At 37.1% G+C, this 15,452-nt stretch overlaps 1 protein-coding gene across 10 annotated transcripts in view; it reads right to left on the minus strand.

The window, feature by feature from the left end:
- Positions 1–15,452, minus strand: part of CACNB2 (calcium voltage-gated channel auxiliary subunit beta 2) — a 247,196-nt gene that overhangs the window by 43,022 nt on the left and 188,722 nt on the right. For all 10 annotated transcript variants that reach the window (XM_071428850.1, XM_071428849.1, XM_071428848.1 and 7 more), the window contains one exon: positions 3,387–3,509. In XM_071428850.1, coding sequence (XP_071284951.1) covers positions 3,387–3,509 — 123 coding nt within the window. The remainder of the gene's footprint in view (positions 1–3,386; positions 3,510–15,452) is intronic.

Here is a 15,452-nt window from a genome sequence, read left to right on the forward strand (position 1 = left end):
ATGTTCCATGGGAATAACTATCATCAAAAAGAAATTTTGGGTAATTTGGAATATTTATGAAACTTTAAGAGGACACTTGAATGTGAAGAAAGTAGCTCTCTTGCATCTGAAGCTACTAATGTAGATATTATAGTGCATATTTAATTATATAACAAGTAACTTTAACAAGTGTGGAGTTAGGAATAAAACATGTAAAATGTGTGGGCTCCCCTAAAAAGAAATTAATTTAACCATCATTGGTGGATCACTGATACACAACCTACATTGCAGTATTATCTTTCACTTAGGCAGCTATAGAAATCTTATGGTGCTTGAGACCAACCATAAGATATTCCAGCTAACCAATAATAGAGATTAAAATAAAAGCACTTTTAAGCTTATAAAACATAAGGATATCTATAATATTCATCCAATTGGATGCCTTTATGAGTAAGAATACCAGCATTTCATAGGAAGCTGCTCTGGAATAGCAGTTTCTCAAAGCTGTATTCGACTGAAACGTATTATTAAAATTATACCCTATCATTACAAAAGGCTAACGAAGTCAACTTAGTAAACTAAGTTAACTTGGTAAAAGGAAGAGATGGATAATTAAAAAACACCATTGAATTAAAATCTGAACAGTCACTATTTTTGTCCCCCAGTACAACAGATTACCACACAACAATATTAATTTTATTAGAAGCAATAGAAATCCTAAATCCATAGGAATTTCTTCCATATAAATAAAAGCATACTTCTGCAAGGTCTCAAAGATAAATGCTGTGTCAGTATACGAAAATTATAAGATACTTTTTAATGTTTATAATAATGCACATAACACTTTCTAATTTTAAATTTTTTTTTGAAATTTTGGTGAGAATTCCAGCTCTCAAGTTGCTGGCTCAGGTGAGTGATTCTCTGTAATTCACCTGTGTTTGGAGTGCCAAAGGAAATAGAAAAATTAATTAAATGCAGAGCAAAATGATGACCATGCATTAAAGCCTCAAAAGATTGATAAGTTACTATGATGCAGCAGTTTCTTCATTCAGGAAGGAATCCATCATCCTTATGTGTACTGAGTTTTAATGAATGTAACCTAATAATGAAGATAAATTTCCCTCATACTCAATCACTGCAGTGCTTTTCATCACTGTCCACGTACATTTTGAACTGAGATTTTTCTTGTTTGAGCCCTCTCAGCAGCACAAATTGGTGAACAGCCTTTTCAGACAAAAAGAGGACAGCACTGATCCAGCATGGTATCCTTAGGAAGGCAGAAGCTACTGGAGATTAACTCAGCTTTCATTGTTTCTAGCAATATGTTAGGTACAAAATATATAAGCAAATGCTGCATTTTATAGTCTAATATGTTTTTTTCTTTAATCTGCAGAAATAATTGAAGTTTGGACAATTCAGTTCCCCCAGCATTAACTGTAGGGAGCAGCAAAGGTACTGAAGGAGCAAAACCTGGTGGGATACGGAGGCCTGGACGAGCAGGGCCTGGCACAGAAGATGGAGGGGGAGGACATGGCTGTGCAGGGAAGGGCTGGGCCTGGAGCACCCTCTGAAGGAGCTTCAACCCACCCAGACACAACAGCTGCTGCCAAATGCAGGGCAAGAGTCTGAGTCCCAGTTTGACTCCTTGTGGATCCCTTCCCATCTCGCCATTCTGGCAGTGCAGCTGGCCTGGTCCCAGGGTGTGCCTCCCCAACCAATCTCTGGCCCTGCACCAGTAGGCAACAACCTCTCTTCAAGAGCTTACAGAGAAAACCAGGTGTTTCTGAAGGCAATCAGCACAGAATGCCTATTCTAATACATCTGGGGTTGCAGGAACATTTTAATCTATTTTTCCACCGCTCAGTGCTACACGCAGCCACAGACAATGTAAGAACTCAGCTGAGCTAAGCTTCCCTTCAAGGCATTTTGGAAATACAAAAAAGTTCAGGAGACTTTTCCTTCCAGATTTTCTCTCACATATATATACATCTGAGACTAAGTTTTGCTGTGAAGAAGAATGCATTAACTTTTAACAGAAAATTGCTAACCCTGTGTGTCTGGTTTATATGGAAACAGGGGAAACACTTGATGTAAAGTCTGAGATTACCACTTCATTTGAAGTGCAGATGGAATAGATGACTACACAAAACCATTTGATCTAACCAAACTGAGCCTTATTTTCCAGTGCTTCAAGACTCACTGGAGAAGGCTGATGGTTTCCACTTGCTAGGACTCTCTGCCTGCTCATCTCTTCTTTTGTCACAAGACAGAGCACAGAATTTGTTCACACTATCATCAGTCAGAAAGTATAGTTCCTTCACTATATACAGTCTAAATCAAAATTACTCTTTTTTTGTGCATTTAATATATATGAAAAATTACGACCATTAGCCAAGTCTGTTTCTTATGTTCCTTTAGTGTCTGTCCACCTGTATTTCTATCTCTGTATTAGGACTGTTTCTTTCTTCCACACAGCACCTGTGCTAGCAGAATCATTGTGCATCATCAATCATAACCACTGAGGGATTTTTTGATAGTCTAAAATGAGGCAAAGACATAATTTCAAATACATGGCTAGGTTCCTCTCAACCTTAAACTAACTTTCTGTTTCTTTTCCTATAATTTTCCATATCCAGATGGGCTATTTTGAGACAAGCCACAATGCAATATGACCAAAAGCTAGTAAACATTTTAAAATGAAGGAGTCATTCAAAAGGGAGCAGCAGGCTACAGAAGAGGGCCTGCATGTGAAAGTTACCAAGTTATTTTTTGGGATTGTCTTGCAAGGAGCAGAGAAAGAAAATTACTTTAGGTATTTAAAAATTTAAAATTGTCAAAACCAAACTACAGGGAAAGACAACCAATGCAGCAAATGCAAAGCTCATTTATTGACAGCTGCAATTATCTTGAAACATCATTCCAGTTCTTCAGCATGTAACTGCTAATTAAACACTGTCTGTGCCAGGGAAGTAGCTTCAGTCAAAAAAACCAGGAGACTTGAGAATTTTGGGGTTAATTGAGATGCAGTCACACAGATAAAAGAGAAGCAATCCTTGGCTGCTGAATCACAACAAACCCTCACAGTACCAGATTAGAAAAAAAACCCAGAAATATTTCATCTTTGAATAGTCAGACACAGGCATTTAAACCTATAAATAAGTGATTTTTACTAGAGAAGAAAAGTACTTGCTTTCTGAACTTCATTAATTTGATTGTAAGAAATTTGTGCCATTGCTTCTACAAGAATAGCATTTAAAAGAACATTCAATTCCTTTTACACTGTTACTTCTTTAACATTTGTAAAGTGCTTTGGCAATGTGAAGTGTTATCAACATTGCAAAATAGTAGCACTATTACTCAAGTACTCTCTTAAAGAGTGATTCACTTACTCCTCTGATTTTACTTACTTCTTTAACATGAAGAAAATCTTTAGCCTCAAACGAGATGGCCATGCCTGGGACTGGGACATCATCTTCATGAGCTGCACTGTACCCAACATTTGTCCGAACTGCAAATGCAACAGGTTTTGACTGCAAAAGAAAAGATGAACATCATGAAGATTTCCCTTCACAGACACATGTACAAACATAGACATGGGAGATGATTTCTTTATGCTATAGCTTTTAAAATCATAAGAATTACAAAGAAGTCTCAATGCATCCATGCAAAAAATAATGAAGCCTGGTTTTAACTGATATTAGTTATTAATATCAGCACATTTCATAAAATACAGATTTTTAGTAGGTGATAGAGCTCTGAATTAATGTGAGGTAAGTCAAGTCAGTAATAAGTAATCAGAATCGACTTGGCAATCCATATAATAATATTGTCAGCTTGCAGTTCTGCTGCGAGTTCAGTGTTTGGGGGCTGCCAGAAGAGGTAGGTTTTCAAGAGCTACAAAACCCAAGCTCCACGGACAATGGGGCTGCAAAAGGAATTGCAAAGGGAGCATGGCACTGTGCCAACATTGGTCCTTCCACACCATTCTTGTCTGGGGAGCCATGTGCTGGTCATGTCAGGAGCATTCTAAGGCTGCTCCAAGTGTAGCCCTCACAGCCTCAGCCCCCAAGAACTATTTGGGGAAATTGAAAATTTGGAGAAGTGCCAACAGTTAGCAGTAACCCCTAAGCAAGTCACCTCACTGCACTCTGAAAGTGGAGCAATGTGCCTTGAGATCATCATGTCATTACCAAATACCAGCCACAGAGAGATCTGTTCATTTCCCTAATTCTTTCTTATGCTGCTAGCTGACTCAGCGAGTTAGAGAATTTTCCCAGGTTTTGTTTTCAAGAAGCAGTTGCCAGAAGAGTCACACAGAAGCCCCACATCTGCACAGCTTCTCCTTAGCAGCACCACCTGTGCTGAGCACCTCTCTGCACAGGTATGGTAACAGAAGGTGCCATCCAGCTCAGTCCAAACTACAGCTACCAAAGGCTTCCTTTCCTCTTCTCAAAGGTACAACCATTTTACAGGAGAACAGCATTTTTTCTGATTTATTCTAGGCTAAACAACAGCTTGAGCTTGCTCTCCCCACAGAGATTAGCACACTAGAAGCCACCACTGTCCTGCCCCAGGCTGAACCTTTAGCCCAATTTGTCATAACCAGATAAACTGTTAGAAGGGCATCCTGATTTGATTATGTATTCATGATTACACTTCTGAAACTGGGCATTTGTGAGAACAGTAATCCAAAACTAAAGTTTGGTGATTTCTCCACATCAATTAAAATATCTTGTAGTGGTGATAAAATGGGAATTTCCACTTCCTAACAGCTCAAATTTGTATCTTAATGATCTCCTCTATAATTTTCTCAATGTTACTTCCACTATTACCCTACATAATAGATACCAAACTATTACAGAACTAGTCATGTCACAAAAAAAGGAGTCACACAGGCACTGGATTCAGTAATATCATGAATCTTCCTTAAAAATAAAGGACCCTATAAATTACTGGATTTAAATATTCATACAAAACCTCAAAATATTCCTGAATGTAAAAATTCTAACAGAGTTAGAATTCAGACTAACAGAGTTAATGCTTTCTATGCTATTACTAATTTCAACACTCAAAATACAGATATGAATAATCACTGAATTGTCAAATCTCCTAAGCAATACTTACCATCAAATAGTAAATAATCAAGTAAATCATTCCCTGTTATTAAGAATGACCATTTGTATGGCAGTGACCTGTCACTGTAGAAATGTATTTCAGAACAGGAATGGATCTGTTAAGGAACAATCTGTGCCAAACACTGATAGGAGGGATAGTATGCTTGCTTATCCATTCTCACATTGCTATATCCTCTAGGAAATAAAAAAAAAAAATTGCTTAACCACTGTGACTTGCTCCTAAAAGTAACAGTGGATGAATGACTTTAGGTTGACTAAAGATAAATCTTTAAAATCTTGGCAGCATTGCAACAAACAGACATCTCCAGGAAGTTAATGTCCTTGACATACTTCTTAGACGTGATCTAAAATTTCCTGTTAGAAGACAACACCTGACTACCCAAGAAAAAGAATACAATGGAAACTACTCCAAAACTATCTTAACATGAAAGAATAGTAGCAGGTGAAAGTTCTCTGTCATTCTCTGCCATTAAAAAAATGTAAAACTATGATCAGAAAAACAAAGCAGAACATTGAGTTACAGACATTCACAGAAATGGTGTGTCCCATTTTAGATACTTGCCACACTGGTACAAAGGGAGACTAAATTATCATGGGATTAGACTACAATAATTCACCTAATTGAATATTTAAAACTAATTAATTTATAGAAGCTAAATGCTAGCCTTTTTACATAAATAAATAATTCTGAAGGTTTCATAGCACTATCAATTAAGTACTTTTCCTGAACTACATTGTCTTGAACTAAAAAAGCCCAGTTGTTATGTAATTAGGGTCTTATGTAAATAAAAAAATAAAAATATTGACACATGCGTATGTATATTTGAAAATGTATCTAGCATTTGCTTACATATCCAGCAGTTCTGAAATGAGACTGGGTCAAAACAGTTAAGCACTTGCTGTTCATTCCCTAATAATAATGGGAGTCTCCATGAAAATGGGATGGCAGTTTAGCACTCAGTTAATCCACAGGGACAAATGCTCCCAGATGTTGAACAGTTTAACATGTCATGTCTCTACAGAGAAACAAAGTAGCCTGGAAAAGTTCATTTATCTTCAAAATGAACACTTTCATCTTGTTTTTCTTTTTTTTCTCTGGTAGAAGTACAGCACTCGACCAGTTGAATAAACCTACAAGGAGAGCAAACAATCAGACCACGAACATTACTATCATCTGTACCATGGGGGCAGCAGGGAACACACTCTGGAGTGAGTTCTTCATGAACCAGTTTCAGATTCTGATATAAATTCAGTCTATAAATCAACAAAATCTTAGTGAACAACTGTTTAACCAACTTTGGCTGTACACTTTTGGTAATGTACATAAATTAAAGTGTGTCTAGAGCAACGTTACTCAATTTTCTCTTTTTCTATTTGGATCTCACCTCTTCCTTTACCAATTATATTTACTTTACACATCTTCATACCAACTCTCATTACTAATTTCATACTATTTACAGTATTATTATACTTTACTACTTATATTTCCTTGTGCCATCATTCACTGCATTGAATGTAAACATGAGAATTTGCACATTGTATCTGCCTCGGTCAATTTGTCAGTTTAAACAAGTTTGTACTTGCTTGGCTGAATTTGCATTCAATGAATATTTCACTCAATAACAGAGCAAAATAATACAATCTGTTCTCTAGTTATGTACTTAATACATGACAGGACCTTTTTTTCCCTTTAACTGATTTCAGATTTTTTATACTGTTCCATAAACCCAGTGGAGGCAACCCCTGGGAGTCCCAGGCAAAGAGGAAAATTCTGTTATGGAATTTGCTCACAGAACAGGTCATCTCCCTCATGGCCACGAATTTTGGAATTGTTGGTTGATAATCAAAGTATCTCTATTCCTCATCCACTATCAGGGTGTAGAAAAACTGATGAAAGCATTCTCCAAACCATTTCTGTCTATACTTGGGCTTGATCTAGGATCTCTGATCCATCTTCCCTCTTATTCTGTCACATCATTCCCACAGTAGAGGCACCTCTGTATTTACACAGTTTAAATGAAATCAGAATGCACCTTTACGAAGGCAATGCCAGCTAAGACAAGAACTGACTCAGAAAATGATTACAGCTACCATTTCAAAAAAATGCTTGTCAAAGCTGTGTCTGTGTTACAGTTCAGAAAATGTGTCTCAGAAAGTTCACTCCCTCCCTATTTTTACATAAAGCTACTCATTCTTCATCCTATCCACTTTTCACACATGCATGCAGCCTTATCCTGAGTGTAAGGAATTATTCTTCTCTTGGGTAATGAATATAATGGGTGTCTCTCAAATCACTAACAAGTTTGCACTCATGAAAATTTAAAAAGTCACACCATTTCTTTCATCTGAGGAAAGGTGATTACTACTACTGAACTTTTCACTAGTAAGACTTAATGGGTAGCAAATGTGACAGATGATGACCTATGTTCAGCACTTTTTTCACAGAGTAGTCCTGTACACAGTGTTTGTGCCATTAAAAATATTAATACTCTACGAAGGACAAAGATCAATAGCACTGTGATGGCCTAATGACTGCTGTGTTGAAAACATTTCACTTTATTTTGCCCTGCTAATGACATAGAGTCAAATATATATAAAGCAGAAGCAGTTCAAAACCTCTATATTTCACAGAATTACATTATTTTTATTTCTCTTATAGAGAAATTTACAACGCTATGAAACCTATACTGTCACAAAAGCAGCTTGAAAATGCAAATGCAAAAATAATAAAAGAACTTTTTTCCTTTTTTTACTTTGTACACTAATTTATGCACCCATTACACAAGAAAGAAAACTCATAACCCACCTGAGAACACAAAAAATTTACAGGAAATTTTTGTTCTAAATGCTGATTATTTCTGGAGCCTCATGACAAGTAAGAAATTGTCCAATTTCTAACAAGAGCATCTGCTCAGCAATCTCATTGCTAAGGAAGCAGTGACAATTCATGAATGTCCCAACAGAAAATTAGGAGCATATACAGCTGCTGTCACTAAAAGCAGCGATCAAAAATACGACTTCCCAGCAAAGACCAGGCCTTCCTTTACAGTCATAGGTGTGTGTACCAAACAAGCCTGGGAGGAAGCCAGAACCATGGAATAACTGAGGTAGGAAGGAGCCTCTGGTGTCTCTGAGTCCAACCCCTGCCCAAAACAGGTCTGTTTAATCAGGCTGCTCAGGCTGTGCTCCAGTGAGTCTTAAATACCTCCAAGGACAGAACAACATAACCTTTCCGTGCATCTTCCTCCAGTATTTGACCACCATGGTTGTGAAAAAAACATACAGGAACTATGGTTCTCTCACATATCAATGAGTGAGGAACACAGAAATCCATAATGGAAAAAAGGTACTTCGTTTTGTAGTCCAGTATGAGCAAAATGAAGTGTTACTACAAGTAGAATTTATCAATTACCAGTTTTAATTTTAAGTGGAGCACACAAGGAGCTCGCCATAGCATCCAAGAACCTTTCAATGGATTCATTTTTTGCCATCAAGTTCCCAGTTCAAAAGAGGAAAAGCAAGTGGTCTCTAAGGGATGATTTCTCTCTTTTTAAAATGTCATTTAATGTTTTGCCTGTATTTATCCCCCAAGCAGTGGTCTAAAAAGAGGGTTTATGCTGTATTCAAGACTTCCAATGAAGTGAAGGAGCTGAGAAGTACAGTATGAGAAAAAACACAGTACAACTGTAGTTAATTAGTAGCAGCCTAAGTACAGTGGTATAATGACATCCAAAATCTTCTGAATTATAATGGCTTTGGATAGCACAGATCCCTTCATAAGGATCTGGGAGAGAAGTAGTTAAACACAAAATTATTTGGTCTGACTACATTTTCCCATCTGTTTCCAAAATTAGGGCAACGTGAACAATGTCCAGCCATTACCAGAGCTTGGTCTGCTACTTTACAAAGGGTTGGCTCACCTAATTCTTGCCTAGGACACGCCACAACTGCTCCTCTCTGGTGCCTCCTGCAAGAGCAGCCAGCGAGGACTGGTGCCTGTTGCGCGAGGACCCCGCGCCATCACCTTCCCGCTCGGACTCAACATGGGCTGCAAGGGCTGCTGCATGGAAACTCAGCTATAAAAGATTAATTCTGACTTTCCTCAGGATCGAGGATCACTGGAGAAATTTTCTGAGGAAACCTTTGAATCCTTCCAGTTCCTTGGAATCCCTCCTACAGCAATGCCTGCACTCAGTGCTGAAGAGAAGGAAAATTTAACACATCCAGCTGGTACAAAAAATAGTCTGCCAGATCCAATTTTTCTAAACAATAGGTAGATTTCAGAGAATTTTTTTTTTGTCCTCTAGTACTCTCCAGAGATACTTTTGTTACTATTTTAGCTCATCTTCACACACAGCTTGAAAGTCATGTTTCTTACTTCCTTTTGCGAAATCGTATTTTAATAGAGTCACCAATGTCGGTTGACATTCAGCTCAGGAGGCAGCAACGACTGAAATAGCTGTACTGACGCACACCAAGCTTTCTCATATGAGCAGGATCTTTTTTTATTAGAGCATAATGCCAAAACTCGATGGTGGCCATGTGTTGTCTGCATGCAAGTGCGCCAGAAAGGTGGCTCTTCCATACCACCCACTTGGGGAGTAAACAGGAACCGCTGGAAACCGGCACAGCTGAAAAAGTCTGTTTGTGCTTACTGAAAACATGCTTATTCTGGCAGCAAAAGCCAACAGATGAAAACTGTCATTTGCAATAAAAATACTGTGCTGGGATTTCAAGTTCTTTTTTCAATGTCACAATGAGGACGTTTTATGCTTATGAGACATCTTAGGCTTATGAGACAGCATTTTAGCAGATCTTTGCTTTTTTGGATAAACTGAAGTTCACATAGAGAAAAGATCTGCAGTAACATTTTCAGGCTCTTCACAAACAAAAATTTACCAGGAAAGGCAAAGTTCTGTGACACAGAAAGCTAAATAAACACTAAATACATCAGCAATGCAATGGTTAAAAATGAAGACTATTACCAAAATCTCTTAAAAAATGCTGCTTTGCCTAAATTGTTTCTTATTTCAGTGTTATTCATGCAAGTTTTTTTGCTGGTTCCAGTATTTAAGTAATTCTGCATTTTATTTTTTTTTATTGGATCAGAAAGTCTCTACAACTGCTAGAGCCAAAGGTTAATGTTTATTAAAATGTTTCACTTTTATATAATATTTTAAGCATGTTTTCTAAGAAACTGCTGAAAAATTCTTCCTTTATTCAAAACATACATTTTGTAGCTAGACTGCTCTGTTTCCAGGAATTACATGGCTATATGTTCCAAGGATGATATTTTAAAGTCTGAAAAGCCAAATGTTCTATTAGCTCTTAACTCATACACTGAACTAAAACTGAGAAGTTATGTGAGGATATGATAAACACTACAGCTGCCTCAAGGCTCTTGCCCCTTTCAAATTATTACATTTTATTGCCATAGTTTATGTTACCTTATGCCTCACCTGGATATCTATTGTTTATGTAAGTCTTGCACTATCTGAGATACTTCTCGTTTTTAAATTAAAATGGCATCTATACTTCAAATCTCCCTGACAACATAGATACAGATTACATAAAGACAGAGCACATATTCACTTCACAGTCAAAGCTGTGGTAAATGAGTATTTGTTAAACTTGAAAGTTAATCATCCCAGATTCAGGAAAAGTGAAAATGAGGCTACCTTTACCTTAGGGGAATGGTGGTGGTATCTTTAACTTAGACCTCACTGTGTACAGTATTATTGTTCAACCATTAACCTTACAGTAATGTATTTTCTCCCATCTCAGCACTATAGAATCACAGAAGCATTAAGGCTGGAGAAGACCTCCAAGACCGCTGAGACCAAACACCACCTTCTCCACTAAACCACAGCATTAAGTGCCATGTCCAGTCATTTCTTGAGCACTTCCAGGAATGGTGGCTCCACCACTTCACTGGGTAGACCATTCCAATGCCTGAGCACTCTTTCAGTGAAAAATTCTTCCTGATGTCCAACTTGAACCTCCCCTGCCATTTCCTCTTGTCCTGTCACTGGTTGCCTGGGAGAAGAGACCAACTTCCTCTCAGATTGTTGTAGAGAGCAATAGATTCTGTACCTTACTTGCATACAGGAGGCTCTTTCCTTGCAAAAAAAACCAACAATGTGCGAAACACAAGGAGCTCTCCATAGCATCCAAGAACCTTTCAATGGATTCATGTTTTGCCATCAAATTCCCAGTTCAAAAGAGGAAAAGCAAGTGGTCTCTAAGGGATGATTTCTCTCTTTTTAAAATGCCATGAACGCTTTGCCCATCTTTATCCCCCAAGCAGGGAGCTAATGCACCAATCCCATGACAACAAAGGAGAAAAAAAATAATCAACAACTACTTGTTAAATATTATCAGACTAGACAGTAAAGTCTATAGATTTATATATCTGCACTGGAAAGATAAGATAGCACAAAACACTTTGAATATGTAATTTTCTACCTTTGGAGCACCTGACATTGTATACATGGTTTATAGGTTTTTTTATTTAATTACATGTGTATGTGCAATTTTCTATGTTTAATTAAAATAAACAACAAAAGGATCATCCCAGCAATGCCTTTCCAGTGTCACACTGACATTTTCAAACACCATCAGCATGACAGAAATCTTTATATCCATTGCCAAAAACTCCTTGCAACTTCCAGCACAGAATTAACAGACTGCAAATGGTTTAATATTCTGTGAGATGCAGAGCACTAGAGCCAAGGCACACTTTGGCTCTGATGTTCAAATATTTGCTGGAAGCAGAACAACTGTGAGACTCGGGAACTAGAGCTTTTCAAAGCAAAGCTAATGAGAAATGTAGTTTTATCTAAAATTTTTAATTTTTCTTTAAAAAAACAAAGTTTACATGAAGGTGATACAAAACTTATAAACTATTAGGACAAATATAATAATTTCAGAAGAATAACATAAGTAATTTTTAATAATAAATAATAATAAGTAAAATAAATTTTACATCAAAAACTTCATCTATTATAATTCTCCTGTATCTTGTTTCTCTTGTATATTGTAATCTTTGTTTTTTGCTTTGGGCCAAAGCTCAATTCTTGACTCCTCAGCCTGGCCACCACTGTGCCTGTGCACATGTGGGAGACCAGTGAGCACCAGCTCCCTCTCTTTGAATGAAGGAGCTCCCAGGAGGTTTAGCAGCAGCACAGCTGCTGCACTGCTGTTCTCCTGCCCTGGTACAGGAGGAGCCATGGCCTTGCTCATATGTTCTGGAGATGCCTTTCTGCCAGAAAAAATTCTTCCAAAGGTTTAGAATTAGCCTAGAGCAGGACTAGGGCTTCTCTGATATAAGCCAGGAACCAAGGAAGAACCATGCAGGGGAGAAGCCAACAAAAGAACATCTAAAAGCTGGGCTTTGGGCCATTCTGTCTGAGCTGTGCCAAAAGCAGTCCATCACCTAAAGATTTGTGGGAGCTCTCATCTCATCCCTGTCCAAAAACAGTCTCTCACACTAACAAGCTAAAATCAGAATTACTTCTCTTTAATACTTCCTAATATTCTTATTTACTTTAATATTTCCTAATATTCTTATTTACTTTTCCTTGAGACATCTCATTTGTATTCCTTGCTCAGAGCACAAGATAAAACATGTCTCCTGGTGGGTGTATGAGATGAGGAGTGAAGTGCTGTGATGATGATATCCTTACAGAATATATTATACAGCTGGTGCACAGCTAGTCATCTAGCCAGCAGATGAAACATTAGCTGGCAATAAACCTTACTCTTATTATAGCCATAGAACTGCTAAGGTTTAATTCCAGGCTGGCTGTAGCAAGAGTTATTATAAAAACATGAAATAAAATGACACAAAATTGCAACAATTTTTCTCTTTGTAAGGAAAAAGACATGGCATCAAAATGCAGAGCGGCAGTAAGAATTCTAATTTGGGTTTCTAGACTTTTTAAATTTACTGTACTTTTCTTGGCTGAGTGGACTGAATTTTCTGTGGGTATGCACTCCTCAGGCTGAACCAAAGCCAGCGGGGCAGCCTGTGCTCAGTCTGACCAGGGAATCAGCCCTGTATGATACATCTGCCTGTGAGCACACAGATGTTTTCTCCACACACAACAGGTAGTACACATACAAGTGCTTTATTCATAAGCAGCTGCTATTTACATTCTCAGCATCTCACAGGATTTTACCTGCCTGAACATGTTCCTGCAGCAGGTTCTCCTGGGAAGTGACTGCCACTGGTATGAGAATCAGGCCTTCTCTCCTCCAACCCCCAAACTGCCTTGCCTTTTATTTTATAGGATTTAGCTCATATCAGAGAAATTCAAAATTTAGTTTCTTTCTCATTGCCACATACTGTAGAGGGGAGAGCACCCAGAGGATGATGAGGACACTCAGCAGGGATCAGTTCTTTCTCCAGCTGCCGATCAGAGTCTCCCCTTGCCTTTTTTCCTCTGTCTCCCATTTTTTTCTGATTTTTCCCCCAAAGTCCCCATCCCTAGGAAGAGGTGATGCACACTCTGGATCTGGTGGGGCAGTTTGTGCACATCAGCGAGCCTCAACACACTCTGAACCAATGCCTTTTTATGTGCAATACAAAACATTACTGGACACCAAATATGGCTCCTAATAAGCAACTAAATTCTGCATACTTCTAAAGCTTCTAAAAGAGCAATTTAAAAATTCTGTATCTTTCCTCTAGTATCAAAATTATATAAAATCCATGGCTATACTCCAAGATCTATAATCCTTTCTGAATTGCTGGTAGCCAATCAGAAGTTTGTAAATGGCTTTATGGCATAACCCATGCAAACAAAGTGACACCAGGGATACAGGAAAACAGATGGTGGACTTCTGCTCTTTATTTTTTTTAATTTAAATTAGTTTTTTAAATAGCTATATTTTACTTCTGTATTTACTTAAATACATTAAGAAACTGGAGTGAACCTTAAGGGAAGAATATTGAGCTGCAATGCTGTTAAATGTTTTGGGTTTTGTGAATAAAAGCTTCATTCAAGATGCAGAAAATAGGAAAACAAAATACAATAAAACCAGTGTGTTATTAATTAAATTACATATTTTAACCCTGCTTTAAATTTGTATTTCATCCCAAAGAAATACTCTTTTTTGCTAGCATGAAGAACTTTTAAAATTGGTTGATTGATACCAAAGTCAAAATTTCTAATATTTCACAGCTGTATCATTTTTTGAGTCAGACACTGGAAGATAAAGGCATTTTTTACTTGTTTTCATCTAAAATGAATCCTTTTCTGCACAATGAGAATCAAAAATTACTTAAAATAAATGAATATAAACCCTATATTAACTTTACACAGCTTCATAATTTTTATATTAATTTAATGCAATATTATCTTAAATTTTCAAATAGTCACTGTAAAATAACAGTTATTTAATAGTGTTTGATTTCATAATGGGTTTATAAAGACTGGTTTCACATGAAAAAATACAGATGGCGCACCTAATTAATCAGTGTCCAGTTAGAAACTGAAGAAAATTATCTCTTTAGGTATCACTAAACAATTTACATGAACCATTTTTTGTCACTTTGCATTCTCAACAATATGGTAACTAAATGAAGTGGAAGTCCACTGCATAACGAAAATCATGTCTTAACAGAGTTGTGTAGTAACTGCATAATCAGAATTTACATGAAGAAGATAACATTTCCTATCCAGAGATAGGAGAAAAAATATGTTGTCTAGCACAACAAATATACAGGCCCTCTCTGAAGTTCAAAATGCACTGTGAGATAGACCACTGAAACTCTCTGATTTAAGGATAAAATCAGCAAAAAAGCCAAAACAAACAACCCGAGGAAGGGACATGAAAGAGACACATTATTAGCAATCAAGCCTGAAGAAGATGCTAAGGGTTTTATTTGAATAATTACCAATTATATAAATAGAGTTCATTGTCCTAATGGCATCTGTAAACTATGTAGACATTTATGAAGAATGGAATCAAGCAGGGCAAGAGTAACATCAGTCAGGAAAGACTGATGAAAGAGGAGTAAATACAACGGTCTATATGAAAGCAGATTTTAATATACTTGCAGTGCATCAAGTATAAGCAACTCAAGGAAAAAATTAGTTCAGGAAAGTAACAGGTCCTCACTGAAATAATTTTAAAGGCATAAGCACAAACTAAACTATATAAAAAAGATGGACAGTTCATAACCAATAGAGGAGACAAATAGGGGAAAAATCAGCATAAAATTATATATTTCTAAACTGGAAGAATTAGCTGAATGAAAAAACTGAGCACAATTTATAAGGATAGATGTAAATGACCAGACACTCATCAACTTTGTATGAAAGAAACAGAGAA

The sequence above is a fragment of the Agelaius tricolor genome, unplaced genomic scaffold, assembly GCF_023055355.1.
Source record: "Agelaius tricolor isolate 1412-34295 unplaced genomic scaffold, bAgeTri1.0.p SCAF_6, whole genome shotgun sequence".
Taxonomy (NCBI): Eukaryota; Metazoa; Chordata; class Aves; order Passeriformes; family Icteridae; genus Agelaius; species Agelaius tricolor.